The 20,482-nt window shown below is 47.1% G+C and overlaps 1 protein-coding gene across 2 annotated transcripts in view; it reads left to right on the top strand.

Moving 5' to 3' along the window:
• BEND5 (BEN domain containing 5) overlaps positions 1–20,482 on the top strand; it is a 48,147-nt gene that overhangs the window by 14,252 nt on the left and 13,413 nt on the right. For both annotated transcript variants that reach the window (XM_030325360.1, XM_032594296.1), the window contains exons 2-4: positions 1,281–1,414; positions 3,567–3,951; positions 19,400–19,548. In XM_030325360.1, coding sequence (XP_030181220.1) covers positions 1,281–1,414; positions 3,567–3,951; positions 19,400–19,548 — 668 coding nt within the window. The remainder of the gene's footprint in view (positions 1–1,280; positions 1,415–3,566; positions 3,952–19,399; positions 19,549–20,482) is intronic.

Below are 20,482 nucleotides of genomic sequence, written 5' to 3'. Positions count from 1 at the left end.
ACTAACAAGTTGTGAAGAGAGAAGCCTGGCTTGGGGGAAGTGTAAGAGCATGTTTAACACACACACATATGCATGCACACACACACACTCACACATAAAGACCCTCAGAGACTGTATTTAACCAGCTACCTGGCCACATGCCACATCCAGCATTGGGCAACATGCTAGAAAGTGAATTTGGGCTATAGCAGTGGGAACCTTTGAGAAGTAAAAGAAACAGCAATCCCTAGAGTCTCAGTTCAAGCCAAGAACACAAGATCCCAAAGTATTTGCCACAAGGGGCCAGTTCCAGGCTCAAGTTTCTACCTCTAGAACTCCCCTCTTTGAATTTTTACTTTTGACATCTACAGTGAAAGATAGATCTGGGAAATAAAGTTTGAAATCTGTGCAGGAGAAAAAAATCTAAATCTAAAGAAGTCTAAAATCTTTTTTGGATTATCTGAAGTTGAGTTTAAAGAATGAGAAAGTGAGGAGGAGTAATATCCCTTTGTATTTGTGTAGCACTTTACAGTGTGTGGTTCATTTTGGTGTGTATTATTATCACGTGTAAGCACTGGGTGAGATGCCAGAGGCCTGTTTCTCCCTCCTGGCTCTTCCTCAGACTCACATTGTGGGCAAACCCCTTCTGTCCTCTGGGTTTGAGTTCCCTCCTCTGTAGAATGAGAGTTGGACCAGTTGGTCACCAAGGCCCCTCAAACTCTGTCATTCTGTGATCTGATACCAGTAAAAAGGCAGTAAATGTTACTTGTTACTCTTCTCATATCTGTCTTACCTCAGCCTGTCCTATGTCGGGATTGTGGGGAGGCTCCACAAGAGGCCCCATGAGAGCCATCATCCCTTTCATGCTTATTGGCACCTGAGCTGGCAGAAAAACACGTCTTCCTGGGAATTCGCCTGGCTTAGAAAGATGGTGGTCGTCAAGGGCTCCATGTGCTAGTTTAGACCAAATAGAAGTCTAAGGGCCATTCCAGTTCCAAGATCCTGGAATTCATAAAAGGCCACCCTTTAAGGTATTCGTGGAGAAACCCCTAAGCCAAATCATTGGACACTATTTCAACACTTCGAATGGCAGTGCCTGTAGCATGTACCTTTGACCCTAGAGTTTGATCTGCACTGCTGCTTTTAGGAGCCCTGCATGCAGGAGGGACAGGTCTTGGGTTTGTTTGCTTTTCCTTTTTAACTGGTCTGGCCTCAGTCAGTCATTCTCTAGCATTTGCGATTATGGGTATTTTGAGCATTTTGACTCATAATGAACCTTGTTCTCTTGATATGCATTTTAGAAGACAAATCTGACCTTGAAAACAGTGTGATGCAGAAGAAAATAAAAATCCCCAAACTTTCTCTCAATCACGTAGAAGAAGATGGCGAGGTTAAAGATTATGGGGAAGAAGATTTACAGCTTAGACACATCAAGGTAACAAAATCTTTCCCCTTCTTTTGGACGTATATGGGGGCATTTTCAGATTCTTGATAGCTAAAGAGTTCCAGTCTGGCCTCTTCTCCCCATATAAATGTCCTCTGGCAATTTTTTCAGATTGGGAGAATGTTGAGACAGCTAGTATGCGTGTGCCTTGCTGACCCAACTGTCCAGGAGCCCTGACTCATGCTGTGCCACCATGCACCACCCCGTTTGCCCCATCTAAGCAGTGTCATCCGCTGCTGAGGGTTTGGAATGGTGCATTCCTCTCTGGCCTACAACCGTGAGCTCCAGGAACATTAAACAGCCGTTCTTGGGCAACAGTTCAGAGCCAGTCACTATCAGATTGCCCCAAACAGCAAAGGGTATAGATTCGATAGGAAGCAGAATGTACCAGGTGTACACAGAGGAGTTTGCAGGACCCTGGGCTGGAAGAAAATTTTTGCCTGAGGATGCATTTCCTTTGATCTGCTTCCCAGGTGGTCTCCTCCAGCCTTCATTTGTAAAGTGAATGTCTTATTCAACAAGCCATATGTTTTTTCAGTACAATGGGTACCCCAGAGGCAGGGAGGAGAAAGAAGGCTGCCTTCCTCATTGACCATGTTTGGACATCGGACAAAAGGTCAAGGACATTCCCAAAGCATAGTCCAAGAGATGCAGCTGAGTTCAGTTCATAAATTCATTGCACCCCTGCTATGGGCCTGGCTCTGTGCTGACCCCCAGGGTCATGAAGATTAGGCAGACACAGTCACTGCCCTTGATGTTCTCATAGTGTAGTGACGCAGTTATCTAAAGTGATCATTACAATTTTAGCAGATAAGTTCAGCTAAACTAGCAGCACCTTATCCCGATGGATAAAATGACAGGATAGGATTCTGTCATGTAACTGAATCTCAGAATCGTGTTGTTTTTGTTTCTTTTTTATTAAATACCCAGAAACTTACTGAGAAGTTAAGGCAGGCTTGACCTGACGCAGTTAATTTGTCTGGAATCCTGTGTCCTCAGTTGTCTGCACCTCCCACCAATGCCCGGATCAGGAGAGCTCCTAGCCCTCCTGCCATGAGTGAAGAATTCAGTTGGTCCTGTAACTCCCATTGCCCCTCAATGGAAGCTTTGTCTACTTGAGCTGGAATTTCCTCAGGCAGCCGAAACTCCAGCCCCTAGATAGTCCTGGATAATGTTCTTCTCAATGAACTGTCCTCTGTATACCCACTGTCTTGCTGAGCCTCAGCTTGGCAGGAGCCCAGGGAGAGGCTGACAGATGTGGGGGAAGGGGCCTCGTGCTGGAAGTTGGGCTATAGGTTCTGGACCTGGCTCTGTCTGCAACTCATCACGTGACCCCAAGCATAGTCCTTCTCCTCTCGGAGCCTCAGTTTCCTCGCCTGGAAAATGAGGGAGTAAAGCTGAAAGGAACTTCCAGTGTTAGCATTCTTTGAACTTTTCAGTTATGTAAACATTTATCAAGCTGCTGCCAAATGCCAGTTCTGAGTAGGCAGTGGAGACACAGAGAAAATAAGGCATGGCTCCTGCCCTGGATTAGAACAGATTAGAGTTCTTAGCATCCTTCCCAACTAAAGCATTCTTGAGGAAAAGGTTACTGGTGGGATGCCCTTTGGTTTTTGTGTGTTGGGGAGGGTAGGTATTTTGTCTTGTTTTGGTTTTTTGTTTTTGCCTTTTATGTTTTTGTTCTCAAAGAGATTTGAGTGGTGACTCCCCTTGGGTGGTTTGGCCTGGCCTGATTTCTCACAGATTCTCCACCAATACCCACTGAACACCCCCACCCCACCCCGTGAGCAAGTCACTGCACAGGCACTGTGGGTGGGGTAGGGGCTGGGGAATCGGGGAGGGTGGTCATGGTATAGTCTGCACCCAGGAGACAGAGTGATGGAATGGAAAAAGCACTGGCCCGAGAAACCAGAGTCCTCGGTCTGCCACCATACGACTGTGTGATCTTGGGCAAGACCCTTCCCCGCTCTGAATCTGCCCCATTTGTACAATGAAAGGCTTTGACTAAGTGTTTGCACAGGTTTCTCCAAGCACTGATGTTCTGTGGTTCTGTGATTCTAGGATTGTCTGGGGAAATATTGAGCCGCAGTCCAAGAAAGTCCCAGCTGCCCTTGCCTGAACTGATTCTCGTTGTCCTACACAGAGACCCGAGGGGCGGAAGCCGAGCGAAGTGGCGCATAAGAGCATTGAGGCAGTGGTGGCCCGGCTGGAGAAGCAGAACGGCCTGAGCCTGGGCCACAGCACGTGTCCAGAGGAGGTCTTCGTGGAGGCCTCGCCGGGCACAGAGGACATGGACAGTCTGGAGGACGCTGTCGTGCCCCGGGCTCTGTATGAGGAGCTGCTGCGCAACTACCAGCAGCAGCAGGAGGAGATGCGCCACCTCCAGCAGGAGCTGGAGCGGACTCGGAGGCAGCTGGTCCAGCAGGCCAAGAAGCTCAAGGAATACGGGGCTCTCGTGTCTGAAATGAAGGAGCTCCGTGACCTCAACCGGAGGCTCCAGGACGTGCTGCTCCTGAGGCTTGGCAGTGGTGAGTGCCCCACAGCAGGCCACCGACCACTCCATGCGGGGGGGATGCCTTGCGCAGCCCTTCTTCAAGGAGGACACAGGGGAGACGTAGGCTTGGGAAGGGCAGGGGCTTGGCTCGGCAGGCACCACGAGGTCGAGCCGCTCCCCTCCCGCAGTGAGTCCGATAAGAGCTTCAGAGTGCCACGGCCTTAGCCACCTACAGCACAGTGGGGAATGCTGAGAGGTGTGGCGCGGAGAACAGGGGCCGACAGAGTATCTGCCACCGCTCATCCATGCATTCGTTCAGCGAGAGGCAATGCCAGGGGTTGTCGGAAACATCTCCACAGCAGTTTCTGTACCGTGAGGAGAACTAGAAATTGCCCTAAGAGCATGGTACTTAACATGGTACCACGTTAAGTCAGAAAGTGCTAAATGCCACGGGAGGGATATGGATAAAGTGATAGAGTTCAAGGGATGGAGAAGTTGTTTATAACCAAGAGAGACTTCAGGAAGGAGGTGGGCCTTGAAGCAGGCCTTGAAGGGTGGGGGTGTCTCAAGGCACAAGAGGAGGCAGAGGGCAGCAGCCACTGAGGACGAGAAAGCACCCGGAACATGCTAAAAAGAGATATGGCACATGTAGTTTGAGGACAGGTGGTTAAGGACCTTGAAAACCATGCCAGCTTGAAGTGTTGGACTTGTTTGGGAAGGAATGAGAGACGCCGAAAGGCTTGGAGGGTCTAGAGGCACATGACCTTAGGAGGATTGATACAAAGATGTAGAAAACTCCTTTGGTTTGCTCGCAGAAGAACTTGAGAGGATCTTAATGCTGCAAGTGCTAGTAACAAACTAGGTTTTTAGGTTTTCCTACCTAACGTGGTTTAAAAGTAGGAATCGGGAGATTTGAAAGGTGGCAGCCTTGACAGCAATGAGAAATGACTGCCTAGTAGAGAGAACAAGACGGAAACCCTCTCTCAAACACAAGAATCCAGGATGGTAAAAGCTATAGGCCAGTCAGTATTGCAGAAACCAGTGAAACACTGGTTCATAGCCTCCACATCCCCAGAGTACAATCATTAACAACCCCATGTCAGTGTTTTCTGCCTAAACATGGAAGTAATCTAGTCTGCAAACATAAGTTCTATTCCCAAAGTTTAAATCAAATATAATTTTGTACTCAAGAAGGAAGACTTGTGTTATCTAGATAATAGATTTGTATGTAAAGCCTCATTCATTTGTCTTTGATGTTTAGATAAATGTGCTCTTACCCTACCTTACTTATATTTATAGGCACCTTTTATATCGTCAAGTGTGTCCCCAAGGCAGTGTCTCAGTAGATCTTCAGAATGGCTCAGGGAGGCAGCTGAGAGGCCTTTCCCTGCAGTTGTCACAGAGAAGGAAACTGAGGTTAGGACTTACCCAGAGTCTCTGGGGAGGCAGAGACAGAGCTCATGTCAGACCAAGGGCCCTGACTCCTGGACCGGTAATTTCCTCACCTTCCAACTCTGCCTTGGCCTTCGCCCTTCTCCCAAGTCGTAGCCTGTGACACTAAAGGTCACATGGGGTGTACAACCTAAGGAGATACTAGAATTCTATATAAAAATAAAACCATAAAGAGAAACCCTAACTATAAAATTTGTAAAAGCATTGTTGGTCTTGGAGTGGGGTGGGGATGGGGAAAGAACTGGAATTTTCAGAGAAAAAAAGTGTTTCCCAGTCCTCAAATGAATAATTTTTATTTTCATTGCACTCAGTGTGCTACACCTTTTGTAAACTTCTTGTGGGGAAAATGCACACTAACAACAAAAACTCTCCACACGGTTTTCAACTCCTAGGGAAACTGCCTGTTTTGTATGATTATGAACTGAACTTAAGCTCCAGAAACCACTCCAAGCCTCTGGAGCAATAAGACCTACATTTTGCATCATTATATGCCTCTTTAGTCTTAAAACACTTAGACAAACTTGACCTCAGCCATAGTTTCAGTGCGTTGAACTTTCCCAGCTCTCTTACCCCACAGGTCTTAAATGCCATCATAAGGACCAGTGGCTGGCTCTTCCCCGATCAGAGTCACCATTGTCTCCATAGTGGACAGGCTAAATATAAATCAGCGCAAACTACAAGTATGTGTGGAGCACCCACCACCTGCAGTGCCCTGTGCTCTAAGGGTCATGGGCATCCTGGAGCACCACACTGATAGCCCCTGACGTGTGAAAGCTTAAAGTCCATTGATTAGCACTTGTTAAATGGAGAATGATAATGTGCCAAGTTCTAAGACAAACCCACATATAATATAATAGAAGTGTTTCTACCCTAAGGGGAGTTTGTATATTTTCATGGATACCGTCTAGTCTTTGGAACCAGCCAGGCCTGGATTCAGACCTAGCTTCCCTACTTCCCAACTCTGGCTTCGGGAAGCTTCTTTCCTTCTTTCCTTCTTCCCTTTCTTCCTTCCTTCCTTCCCTCCTTCCTTCTGTTACTCACTGGTATCCTGCTGTGTGCCAAGCATTTTGCCTAGCGGTAAGAGTTTAATATATTTAAGATATAGCCCTTGCCCTCTGCCCTTGAAGAGGTCAAAGTTTGATGAAGGAGACAGCCACTGACACAAATATGACAACACAGGGCATAAATGTCACCATAGGGACAAAAGCACATGAGGCTCTGGGACTATAGAAGAGGAGTACCCACAGAATTTGGGGAGGTTGGGGAAGAAAGACTTCCTGAAGGAAAGTACATCTAAGCGGAGGCCTGAAGGGTGAATTTTTGTTATCCAGGCATGAGCGAGTGGGTGGGAAGAATGAGGAGCAATCTACACAGAGAGTACCTCTCTGAGCCTTGATGTTCTCATCTGTAAAATGGAAATAATAACATCCCCCTCACAGCCTTGTGACACAGGGCATAGTGCTTATGTTCTGGTTGGTGCTCACTTATTGTCAGCTTCTTTTTCACACCGTTTAGTGGAGGGGCTAAGGAAGGGTCCAGTTTTATTTTTAACGCTCTCTCCCCCTCTACCTCCCCTAACTAGTAATTGGCTATATGACCTTGAGCAGGTTAACTATCTTCTCTACCTGTCAGAGTCTCCTGTTATAGAAAATAAAAGGTTGTGTACATATATGTATACATATATATACACATACACATACACATATACACTTACACATATGTTCCCTTATTCAGTCAGGCAGCTAACATTGACCATATGCTTTCTGAGCCTAGGGGCCTGGGGAGTACAAAGAAGACTAAGAGGTTGGAAGTTGGGGTGTGGGTAGTGATGGAGGAAAACATGTAAGCATGTAGTTGAAATGCAGTATAATGAGTCCTGGGGGAGAGACTAGCCTAGCGTTTGAAGGTGGAGCTCTCTTGGTGAGTCTGGGAAGACAGCCCCTGCTGTAACAGCTCCTCGTCTGTACACACCGTCAAGAAACCGGTAACATGGCAGATAAGAGCCAAAAAGTGACTAAGGCCTTCTTTGTTTCTTGGCTTCACGTGTTCTCTGAAAGCAGCATCCTGAGCTCTACCATCCTTGAGCCTCTGGGCCTGCCTCAAGCATTGTTCTTAGAGGCCTGTCCTTGCATATTTTCTCCTGTCCACCTTGCCTGGGGACCCAGCTCAACAGCCTTTGTCCGGCTTGAGTGCTGAATCATCTACACCATAATAGGCAGATTCAGAGGCAAGAAAGCCAACAGGTCAAGGATGCTCAGTTTTAAAAGGAAGGCTCCCTGCTCAGAAGAATCATTGCTGACTCCCCCAGCCACTGAGGTTCTGCAGGTGGTAGACGGGAAGAGGCAGAGAGCAGGAGCCTGGCCCCTTGAGCCTGATGGAGACCTCAGAGTGGTGAATGGCCCTCTAGCAGTCAGGAGTTGTAATGGTGCACCTGGTGGAGGTCGAGGGAGAATGATAGAGGACAGCAGCAAGATGGTATAAGAAGATGTTTCAGAGACTGCCCTGGTGGCTCACTTTTTCATTTGTACATTTATTAATTCTTCTTTCATTCATTCCACAAATACACAGAAGCTGGATTTAATAGGAAAGTCTCAGAAGCTGGATTTAATAGGAAAGAGTCTCTGGAGTCCTGAGAGAGCTTATCTAGGAAATGGACTGGTGTCCTCATGTTGCTGATGAGGAAATAAGCTCAGAAAGTGTCACAGGCCGATTCCCAGGGGTCTCTTGACACCTAGTTCTGTGTGCCTCTCTCTGGGCCCTCACCCACATGGCCTTCTTTAGCCCTTGGACTTCATTGTCATGGATATGGAGGTGACTCCTCGGCCCCTGCCCCCCCCCCCCACAAAGAACATCTTCTCTGTGAAACAGAACTTTCTGTGATCTTAGCATAGGAAGTAGCCCTCTCTGCTCAGAAGGAACCCCACTGTCCTATCCTGAGGGTCTCTCCTCTCAGGGTCTCTGTGACAACATCAAAATTAAATGAGGAAGCAAATGTAAAGAATAAAGCACTGTGACCAGCATATTGTGTTTAATAAATGCCGGTCCCTTCTTCCTCTTCTGCCCTTTTTTACCCACCCTCTCCCAAAGAAGTAAATGCTGAGGACACACAAAGCACACAGATAATTCCAGTTGGTAAAGTGCAGATTTATTTGTGCATTTATTCATTACTTACATTCATTCAACAATTATTTATTGAGGGCATGCTTTGTGCCAGGACTGCATTAGGTGCCAGGAATATAGAAACAAACAAGACAGTCTCTTTTTTAAATATTAACAAGTATTTATGCGTAGTATTTATTAAACTGGAGCTTGGCAGACTCAGAATTCCAAGGGCTTGAGGAGAAACACACAGGGGAAAGGCAACTGCAAGGGGGAGCTTTGGCGTAGGAGAAAGAGTAAACCCTAGGGTCTCTCTTGGGTTCTCCTCGGCTACATTCTTTGTCCTTCGAGGTCAAAGACAAAAGCTTAGATACTGTCCTCAGTATTAGCACCACAAGTGCCTCTCAGATAGTTACATTCATTTTGGTGTGACTCAGGGAATGTTAGTCCAGCTAAAGCTGGAAAGGGCTCTGTGAGGAATAGAGAGAGGAGGGTGTAATCGCTGCCTCCGAGATGCACACACAATCCAGAGGGGAGCACAGACCCGTACACAACAGGACACCAAGCAGAACAAAACAAGTGCTGTGATTGCACGAGGTAGGCTTATAATGGTTTTAGATTTGGGGTGTGCTTTGTCAGGGAATGTAGGTGGATATGATAAATTCTGGCCAGAAAGAGGCATAGATAATAAGCATAATAATAGTAATTCACATATATGTGACACTTCACAGGTTTCAAAGCACCTTGACATTTTTATGTCATTGGACTATTGCGATAGCCTTATTGCGAGGCCAGGTAAGGTTGATTATCTCCATTTGAGCGAGGAGAAGCAAAAGAAGAGATAATGTCCCTGTTGGCCAGATCACAAGCTGGTTGAAATTTTTGAAGGGGAAAGCCATTGTGGTCTGCAAATCTGTCTTGGCTCTTTAGAGCTAGGTTTCTATCACCTCTGTTCCCCTCTGGGCTCATGCCTTGTGTTCTGTCCAAAGTCCGTTAAAATACCAGCTTTGATCTTTAAAATCCTTTGCAGTCCGAGCTGGATTCTTTAAGCACAGGTCTCTGATGGTGCCTTTGAAAAGGCAGCTAATGTCAGCCAAATGCCTCCTGCTGGCCTTACCCCTGTGCTGGAGGCAGCCTGGGCTTTGGCAACAGATATTACTTGGGTTTGAATCTCAGCTCTCTGGTTCAGTACCCATGCAACTTCAAGTAAATGACTGAGCCTTTCTCAGCCTCTGTTTTCTCCTCTTTGAGATGGATATCTTAATGCCTACCACATACCAGGAGAGCCAACTTGGTCATTAAGAGCCTGCATGGGCCCAGAGGTCTGGAATACTGGGGTTTTGAACCCTGGCTTTTCCATGGTCTGATTTGTTACCTTGGGCAAGTTACTTAACTTTCTGGGCCTTAGTTTCCTCATCTGTAAAGCAGAGTCAATGGTAATAGTAACCATTATGGTTCTTATGAGGATTAAGTGAGCAAATGCATGTTAAGACCTGTGTCCAGGGGCTAGCACATAGTCAGTGCTCAGTGGGTCCAGCATATATGATGTAGGATCATTTGAGGATACATGTGGGATAATGTTTGTATGATGCTTGGCATATCATAGACTCTTCATTGTCCTGCAGCAGAACACAGGTACGGTTGTCTCCTGGAGATTGCTACTGCCTCTTGTAAGTCCTCCAAAATCACATTTGAATAGTCCATTTTACAACTTTGCCCGGCCTTGATCTCAAGCTCACTGGTGTGTAGTTTATATAATTCTCCCTCCACTCACTATTCCTAGGCAGAATTCCATCTTCCCATCCCCAGTCCTCAACCACTCCTTTTGACCCCCTCAGTCCTTCAGATTGGCACTTCATGGCTCAGTTTCCCCTTTGCCAGGGCTCTCCTTCTGGGGCCTGTTCATCTCAGGACACTTTTCCACCTCCTTCAGCCTCAGTGTGTTCTCACCAATAAGCAGGAACACTCACAGAAGTTGGGTACTGAGGGAGGCCAACGAGGATGGGTTTGTGTATCCCCATTGCAAAGGTGGATCCATTGGAGATCCGCAAGCTGCCAGCTGCCTCAGTGAGTGGTGGAGCGGGGCCAAAACCACTGTGCCCTGTGCCTCCTCAACTTGGATAACAGGAAAAGATCTAGCAGTGAGAACTGGAATTGTTTCTCTTAAAGATATAGGTTATCTTCTCTACTTTGAAGGGCCTTTTGCACCACTGACTGAAAGATTATCCACAATTCCTCCCAGATTGTTTTAAGAACAGATTTCAGAGTGGCAGGACACTTCAGAACCCTCCTTTTTCTCCCTGGAGTTCATTTTTCTGGGGGGCTGAGAGATAAGTCCAGGCTGTCCCTCTGTTACCTGCTTGGGGAGCCAGAACACGTAGGAGCTGCTGGACTTTTCTCCACTGCCAGAATAGGAATGTGCTTTCCTCTTAGAAAAAGGCTTTGCCTGATGGTCATTGCCTTTGGTGTGGCTGTGTGGCAGGCTTGTTCCCTGCTGGATTTGCCAATCAGAGGAAATGGAGGTAGGAAAGGGCTCCTTACAGACAAGAGCTTGCCTCTCTGAACATCTGCTTTGGGCTTGACATTAGGTGCTTGTCATATTTAAAACAGCCTCTGCAGGGGCGCCTGGGTGGCGCAGTCGGTTAAGCGTCCGACTTCAGCCAGGTCACGATCTCGCGGTCTGTGAGTTCGAGCCCCGCGTCAGGCTCTGGGCTGATGGCTCAGAGCCTGGAGCCTGTTTCCGATTCTGTGTCTCCCTCTCTCTCTGCCCCTCCCCCGTTCATGCTCTGTCTCTCTCTGTCGCAAAAATAAATAAACGTTGAAAAAAAAATTAAAAAAAAAAAAAATAAAACAGCCTCTGCAGTAGATAGGATCATCAACTGAGGCCGGAAGAGTAGGCTCAGAGAGATTAAGTAGCTTTCCTGAGGCTACACAACCAGTAGATGGTGAAACCAGCTTTCAAATTGAGGCCTATCTCCCTTTTCCATCCACCAGGTAGGCCGAGCCCACAGGCACCCAGACCCTGTGTTTCTACAGCGGCTGTGTCACTCCTGCCGTCATGATTAGACCTCCTTTGTGTGCTGCAGTGGATTCTGGGACTGATGAACCCTTGAGTTATTGGATGGAAGTAGTTTTTATAGAAATTATCTCTTTAAATGAGAGCCCAGTCCAACCCCTCACCCCCATCTTGTAGATGGGAAAACTGAGGACTAGAGAGGGGCCAGGACATGCCTAGGCAATATGGAATCTGAACAAATTCATCATAATGAAGCAGCAGAAGGTTAATATTGAGCCAAGATGGATGAATGGAATCATTCTGGTCACCGGGGTTCTACAGGGCCCAGAGTCTGGCCATACTCTCTCTCCATTACTGTTCTAGGCAGCTGAGTTTGGTTGGAGGTAATTCTTAAAGTTGCAGCACGCTAGTCCTATAGGGAGTCCCAGAATTCACTTAGTGCACCCTCCTACACGGGACAGGAAGCCTTGTGTAGCCTCCTTGCCTCCTGGAACATCCCTCTAGACACAGGAAGCTCACTCACTGCCTTCCATTGCAGCCCATTCCATTATTGGATTGTTCTGACTGTAGGGAAACATATTTGTACAAGAACATTTATTAGACTCTTCCTTTGTCCCAGGCCCTATGCTGGGCACAGGGAAATCAAATAGCTAAGACCCTGGAACTGCCTTAAAAAGTCACAGTCTCATCAGCAGATGGGTAGAATCCAGTGTGAGCCTTGCTGTGCTCCTGGGCTCTCCGGGCACTGGAAGAAGATATAGAGGAAGGCTCAGGAGATAACGGGGGCAGGGGTACCGTAGGTGGCTGGGGAAGGCCCCCAGATGAGGAACTAGTTAGGTTCACCCAAAGGAAGAGGAAGAGAACAGTACCTCAGGCAACAGGACAGCCTGAACAAAGACTTGGCGTTAATGAGAGAAGCTGGCTGTCTCAAGTAGGTTCTGGCTGGACCGCACAGTGAAGAGGTAGATAGGAAGGAGTGCGTGTCTGGCAGGGCAGACTCATGCTGTTCTGCACATTCCTGCCGTTTGGATGCTTATCTGGGCCCAGATGGTTGGGTGGAGAAGGAAGTGGTAGAACCACAGATGAAGAACCAACCCAGTTTTGACTGCCCCACCAGCTGGCAGAAGATAGGCTCAGAGCTCCTGGGGGGTGAGATGAATCCTGGGGACACTCCCTCATCCTGCCCCCCATGGAGTTCTTCACAGACTGTTCCCCCATGCCCCAGGAAGGTCAGAGATGAACTGAGGGTCTCACAGAATGGGTATTACGTGACAAGTCTGTGAAATCTGAAAAGTGCAGTTAGCTGAGGAGGTGTAGAGTAGTAGAAAGAGCAGGTCTTTGGAGCTAACAGCCCAGAACTGGAGTACTCACCCCCTGTGCAACTTTTGGCAAATTATTTTACCACTCTGAGCCTCTACAGAGATAATAAGATCCGTTTTTCAGGACTTCCATGAGGATTAAATTCTTTCATTCAACACATGTTCAATGACTGATGTGTGCCAGAGACATTGTACTGGGTGCTGGGGAGATAGCAGTGAGCCAAGGTCCATGGCTGACCTTGGAGTTGCCATCTAGCCAGGGGGATATGAAACAAATAATTACTTGACATCAGTGTGAAAAATACTGCAGAGATTTTTTTAAAAAAGAGATTTTGGCATAAGGCATATAACAAAGAAAACGTTCAGTAGGCATTGGTCAGGTTCGCAGAGATAAGCAAATAAGTCATTTGAAATAGGCATCTGCAGTTCCTCAGAGTGGGACCCCCATGACTGGGAACCTGGGCCCTCGCCTGCCATGCCTTGCTGGGTTTCCGCCCCATGGTGAGGGGATGCTCACAGGTCCTTCCTAGCTCTGCTGCTCTGTGGTTCTGACTCCCAAGGAGGAGACCCCACTGTGGGGACATCCATGTGAGCCGCAGGGACTTGCCAATCTGGTATTGAGGGCTCTACCGGCTTCTCCTGCCTCTGCCCAGCAAAGCCTGCTCCAACCCTCACTCACAGAAGGCATTGGGAAAATCAGGAGTGAGGGGGAGAAGGACCCAAAGAGCCACTATTTACTGTGATCCCATCCCCTGCCTGACTGCCCCTCCACCTTCCCCAGACCTCGTCACACATCAGTGCTCCAGCCGGAGCTCACCTCCCCCTGAAGCTTCCCAGGGTCACCAAGTCAGTAGTGACCTTTCCCTCCCCAGACTGGTGGACTTGTGCAGATCGTTAGGCTGCCAACTTCCTGGCTGGTCAGGGAGCCTTGATTATGTGCCACTTGCCTTCACTGGATGGGGATAACTCCTCGCCCAGCCGTTTGCTCCCAATGAGTTCCTGCCCATCCATCCTCCAGACCCCAGCACACAAGTATGTGGCTGTCTTTCTGAAGCCCTCCTAGCGTCCTCCAGGTGGAGCATCCCTTCCTTTGCTTTTGTTCCCAAGTCTTCATCCTTACCCTTGTCAACCACATGGGGTGGTGACCTGTTGCCTGTCTTTTGTCACCACTGGGCTGTGAGCCAATCAGAGCCATCTAGCCTAGTACTGGCACTTAGTAGGTGCTTAGTAGATTCTCACTGAAGGAATGAGACCAGATAGGTCCCCACCATCACTGGAAGTGTAAATATGGGGCAAAAAAACCCAGATGTGTAGTGACAATAGCAGGTGAAAGTGGCCGATACCTTTCGTGAAAAAAATGATAGGGCCCATAGGGATCCGCCAGCCCAGCCCTGGACCATGCCCCCTGCCTCTTTCCAAGGCTCTTGTTCACCTCCTTCACTGTTGCATAGCTCTTCCCATGCTTAAGTCTTTAAACAGAGTGGAATCCTCTTTCTTCTACCCAATCCAGTGTGCCTCTGTGCCACAGTAGGTGTTCCGAATGCATGTAAGAATTTTGACTTGATTGACTTTGCATTTAGGAAGAAACTGGAATTATACCTGTAGCAGAGACACTTCCTGTTCACTGGCAGAAGTAAATGGAAGGATTAAGTATGTTTTAAGAAAAGTCTAATATTATTAGCCCATCTGTTACTCAGAAATGGTATCTACTGTTCAAACATATACACATATTTTGAAGAAATGGATGACTTCTGAACCTCCTGGAAGTCACACAAACATTAACTTTCTAGAAAGTTTTCAAGAAGAACAACATTAGTCTAATTTAAGCCAGACAAAACCAGAAAGATATAATTTCATTTATTCGTTGTGCCAATGTTTATCAAGCCGCTTTCTCTGTGCCATGATTCCCATTTTATGGAAGAGGCCCCTGGGGCTTAAAGAGGTCAAATAAATAACAGAACCTGGACTTGCACCTGGTTTTCTAACTGAATCCAGTGCTTGTCTGTCAAATCACAGCTATTTGTATGCAGAGAAATGGAGTTTCACATGTAAAATTCTCAACTTCTGCAGAACTGGGGCATGCTGTATTTTCTCCGGGTCCCCAGTGCCTTACAGGGCCCAGATCTGGGTATGCGTTCAGGGATTGCATACTGAATGGGTTCCTGAATGACTGAATGAAAAGACAAGTACTACCTTTTATGCTTTTGTAAAAGCTTCCCTTACCCAGCTGAGAGGCTTCTCTTCATGGAAGGTGTATTTTCCCCAAAATAAACCTGAAGTAGATCAAAGGGCCTTTTTTTTTTTTTCTTTTTAATTCCTACTCTTCCCACAAAGTGAAAAAAGTTCCTTTGTTACTTAAAATATCTGCACCAGATCGTACAATGCTGTCTCTTAGCACAAGTGCTTATTATTGTGGCTAATTTGGTCACATGTGTTTGAAGGAGAACAATGCCTCAGAAATTTTTAAAAGCAAAACAGCAATCTGAGGCATTTGTTGTAATGAGATGTAAATTGCCAACATCGGTAGTAGAACCGGCTAAAATTTGCAATGAAATGTTTTTCTCCCCCTCCCTTAAATTAAAAGCACTAGAGGCCCTCCCTCTTCTCCCCAAAGTAATCATACGCTTTTTTTTTGTTCCTTTTCTCTTGGATTCTGTAATATGGAACACCCTGCTTTACTCCCGGATTCATTCTTTTGTTTATCTGCCATTTCCTGATCCTCTGTTTTGTGCCTGCCTCGGTGCTGGACTCTTCCAGAGGCATTATCAGCTTGCATGGTGGCTATTGGTAATCCACATTTTGCAGGTAGGAGAGCTGAGGCACAAAGAGGTGAGGTGATTTGTCTGAGGTTATGCAGCTGTGATTTACCCCCAGTTCCCTTGAGGAACCCCTTCCAAGATGCGCCTTTGGCTGGTCTGCCCTCCGGGCTGAGGCTGAGGAGCCAGGTACCTTCTGTGTACAGTACTGAAGACGGGGCAGCTGCGGAGAGCAGTACTGACACCTGGCAGCCTCCGGATGCTCCACGGTGCTGACGGACAATGGGAGGAAATAGTTTTCCCTGGGAGCCAGAAGATCCCAGTGCAGCAGTCCCTGAGGAGATCGGCATGAGCCCGAGGGAGCGTGGGTGTGCCGTGGAGTGCCAGGACGGACTCTGTGCACCAAGGCCATGGTTTAGTGGTGGGCTAACTGAAGCACCCAGGAATAACTTGTGTATGAAGGAGGTGGAGCAGGGGTGAGCACTGTTTACCGAGTACCTAGTCCACACCAGACTCTGGGGTAATCATTTCATATATATGGTCAACTCACTGAATCTTCAGTCTCGCCAGGTCTCTGTTGTCATTGCTTCTTTCAAGTGAGGCCACAGGGCCAGGAAGGTTAAGTAATCATTAATGTGGAAATTACCTGTTGAGGGTAGAACGTGAACCAGACACTGCTGAGCCCTGGTCTCTGAAATAAGAAGACACAGTCCCTGCCTGGCCTCAAGCCTCACCATCTAGTGGGGGGGACATGCCTAGAAACAGCTGAGAGCATCTGATTATATGGGGCGGGGGGGGGGGGTCCACACGGGGACAGAGCTCACCCACCTGAGGAAGCTTACAACTCACCTAAACAGTAAATGGGGAATCCAGAATTTAAACTCCAGGCTCTGACTCCAAATTCCAAGCCAACAGGTGGAGAGAACAGCTTCCTCCTTTTGAAGAGATGGGGGAGGTAGCATTTGAGTCAGGCCTTGAGGTCCTGGTGGAGTTCAGCTAGGTGGGCATCTGTGGGGTAGACTGATCCGACAGCAGGAGGGACACAAGCACAGACTGGGAAGCTGGAAGGAATGGTGTATGCGTGGGGAAGGCCAGGATGGCACTTTGGAGTGGAGTCCGACTGGGAGGTTGGGGTGGGGATGTGGCAAGGGGGCAGCAGAGGATGGAGCCAGAGAAGCATCTCTCAACCCTCGGTCCTCATGTCCCTTATATGTCCCTCTGTAGCCATCGGAATCGTCCATTCTGTCAGCAGTTTCCAATTTCTACTTGACAGACCTAAGTTCTACTTTGTGGGCTGCCAAAAGGTCACAGTAGTTTAAGAACAGCTCCCACCCACCCTAGCCTGTACCCCCAAGCACCTCAACTCGGCAGCAGGATTTTGTTTCAGAACCTTTGCCCTGGCCTGTTTAAGTCCCTGCCCACCCCTCCACCCCCAACTCTCTCCCCTCCTGTCACGAAGAATTTACTGAGAGCCTGCAGTGTGCCAGCCAGTACTCTGGCTGCCAAGACTGCACAGAGAATAAAACTTTGCCCCCAAAGAGCTTCACAGTCTAATGCGGACAACAGATTGGCAGATGATTGCAGACAGAATTTGCTGGAAGTATTTACAAAGTAGAGACTCCCCCTACCTGGTGGTGATCAGAGCAAGGCCTCACAGAGGGGACCCCTAAGCTCCATTCTTGGCAGGCAGATGAGGTGGCATTATGCAAGGCCGAGACTTCCAAGGCATAGAGGCCGGGACAGCATGGCATATGGCCCCTCTGCAGAGGTATCAGGTGAGAACAAGAATTGAGCACCAGGGGTAGAGAGGAGGCTGGTTGTTCTGGGCCTTACGGAGGCTACAACGTATGACCTAATTTTGAGGGTAACTAGGAAGGAAGGTGCTAAGCAAGGAAGGACACGGTTTCAAGGAGATCTCTTTGGCAGCCATTGTGGAGATGGGTGGGGGAGAACCGGACTAAAGTCAGAACTGAACTGGAGTCATTCTCTTGTCCAACATCTTCCTCTCCTAGAAGGAAAAAGAGACTTTAGAGGAGGGGCACAATCTTGCCAAAGATGACCTGTGAGCCAATGGCTACAGGGACCTCATCTTCTCAGCCCATCCCCTTTTCCTGTTGCTGAATGTCAGAGCAGGAAGGGACTTCAGATGCCAACTGGGCCATGCCCTTTAGGGGAAACTGGAGTAATTACCTCTGCCCTGATCTCAGAAAAGATCAAATGCTCCACTTGAGTTTGTATCTCAGAAATTCAACCTGAGATCTCACACAGAGAGAAGAGAGACTTTGGCATCTGCTTCTGAAACTGTAGAAGTATTCATTCATTGTTGTCATTCTTTAATTCATTTAGCAAACATTCAGAGACTAGGTACTCAGTGCCAGGTGCTGGGGGCAAAGAGAAGAGTGGGACCCGGGCCCAGCCCCTACATACATCACACAGTGTTAGGAGATGCCCTCAGCACAGTTCTGATGCTGCCTGTCCTTCACTCTGCCAACGTCTGCATCTACAATTCACTCACCTGCGGTCACACAATTAAAACAGCAGAGCCAGGCATAGGACCTAACCTTGCTCTACCATGATGAACCATTTTTTTTCATCAGCACTCTTTTGCTTCCCAGCCATGTTGCATTCTGCTTTGTACAAGGCTTATGCTTGCATCCTTAGAGACTACAGAGATTCTGTCTTGCAGATGGTAGCTGCCAGCAACTCAGGAATGATATTCTTGTTCTGGGAAGCCCTGTCATGAGGAATTTTAGTAACAAAATCACCAATACCTTCTCTACCACCAGCCAAAGTCTGGGGTGTGGCAGTTGAGCATAGAATTGGAACCAGATTGTAATTTAGTGTATAAAGAGCTCCTTATCAGGCGATCCACATAGTTAGGATAAGGGAAGATTGGACCTTGAAATTCATTGGTTACTTCAGGTATAGGCATAGCCCAGGGGGACCCACTATAGCAGTAGCTAACTCCCAGATCCCAGACAGCTCAAGAAATGTTTGTGTCGGGAACATTTCCAGGGTACTGAGCTCTCCATTGGCCTTTGGAGTTGCTCTTCTGCAAAAGTTAATCAAGTCATTCAGCCTTATTTACTCACTTTCATCCTGTTTCTCTGCCCTTTGGTAATCAAGACACAATAGGTGATTTAAAAAATAGTCCATCATTTTTAAAAGCTTAATGGAGAAGAAAAAATACTCCCCTTAGAAACCACCACCATTTATCTAGCTTCCTTTCACTGTTTAAACTGCGCGTAATTTGTGTTGATTGCATTAAAATAGAAATCAGGGTAGCTGCTAGATCAGGCAGTCAGAAGCTTAATCTGTATTGTATTTTAATTTCTTGGTTGAAATGCTCCTGTCTAGGTAGATACTAGGTCTTAGGGAGAGGGAGGGCTTTGCATTTGTCCCCACTGCTTTCCTAACCTCTGTTCTTAGGCTGTGGCCCGCTCCACTGCAGGCTGCAGAAGTGGGGTTTTAGCAAATACACACTTTGCATATTGCAGCGATTGCCACCCCTTGTGCACCCCAGTCTTAACAGGACCTCTTTTTCTGACCAGGAAGTTGATTCCCCTGCATTTCCATTCAGACAATGACACCCTCAAAGACCACTTCTCATTCATACTTAATTAGAGTCTTGTTCATTCTTGTCTTCCAATTTCCTACCTTTTCCCTTGTGACGTTCATATCTCATATTATTTTCAAGCCTGGGTTTAAGTGTAGTCCAACAGAAAAAATAAACCAGCATATTTATTTTGTGCCACTGTGTGCTGATAGATGCGTAGTTAAAAATATTTGCCTTTTATTGTCCTTGGAGTTCTAGACAGATCTCTTTTCTTAACTGCCTAGGTCCCGCCATTGACTTGGAAAAAGTAAAGTCAGAATGTCTCGAGCCCGAGCCGGAGTTACGGAGCACTTTCAGTGAGGAAGCAAATACGTCGTCCTATTACCCCGCTCCTGCACCTGTCATGGACAAGTATATCCTAGACAATGGCAAGGTAGTGTTTCAAGCTCAATATCCATTCCCTGCAAGTGTTTGTTAGTCAGAGTGATGATGGAGAGTTTGGTGGGAGCTTCCTGAGACACAGCATGGCCACTTGGCCTCCTGGCCCAGGCCTCAGTAACTATTTCCAGAGTTCTTGTGTTGTAACTAGTGGAGCTAAACTGGGACTTGTTCTTTTTCTCTTCCCTTTTTTTTTTTTTTAAATACTGGGCCAAAGCAAGTATAAAACTAAACTGACGTTTTAAATAGCTTAGTAGTGAGAAAGATTTAAAAAGGCAGGTGGTTTGATGAAACTTGTCCTACCCTCCTATAAAAACCAGACACAAAATTTATAAGGTGTACCAGAAATACACCTGAATGACAGAGAACAACTCAATATGTATCTGTTCACCATTCGCGAAGTATCTATATGTTCTAAGCCCTGTGCTAGATGCCAAGGATAAACTGGTAAATGAGAAGCGCTCCTTGTCCCTAAGCTGTTTCCAAGCTGTATATTCAAACAGTGGTTAGGCCACAGTCCTAGGACCACATATAACTTCTCAGATTTTCTTGTAAGGCTATTGAAAAAAAAAGTCATGAAAGAAAACTTAAGCATTATTAATTCTATTAGTACAGGGGTGAAAACTAATGGAATAGCCTTTGGAAGTCTTAAAGTCACGTGTCATAGCAGCTGGGCAGGGAGAAAATGTTCTAACATCCTTCTGATATCCAAATGGATTCATCTTGGAAGAAGTATATTGGAGCCCTTTGTCTAGGCACTGGTCAAATTCAGTTTTAGTGTTATATTTCTGCCACCCTGGCATACAGTACAGACATCACCTCTCATTCTCCCCAAAGAATCATCTGTGTCAGTCTGTTTTTCTTGCCTCGTGCTTCAAAAGGTCTCTGTTTATCCAGTATTGTTCCCCAGTGGGCTAATGAGAAAGAAA

The sequence above is a fragment of the Lynx canadensis genome, chromosome C1 (genome assembly GCF_007474595.2).
Source record: "Lynx canadensis isolate LIC74 chromosome C1, mLynCan4.pri.v2, whole genome shotgun sequence".
Classification (NCBI taxonomy): Eukaryota; Metazoa; Chordata; class Mammalia; order Carnivora; family Felidae; genus Lynx; species Lynx canadensis.
This window is presented reverse-complemented; position numbering and strand designations above follow the sequence as displayed.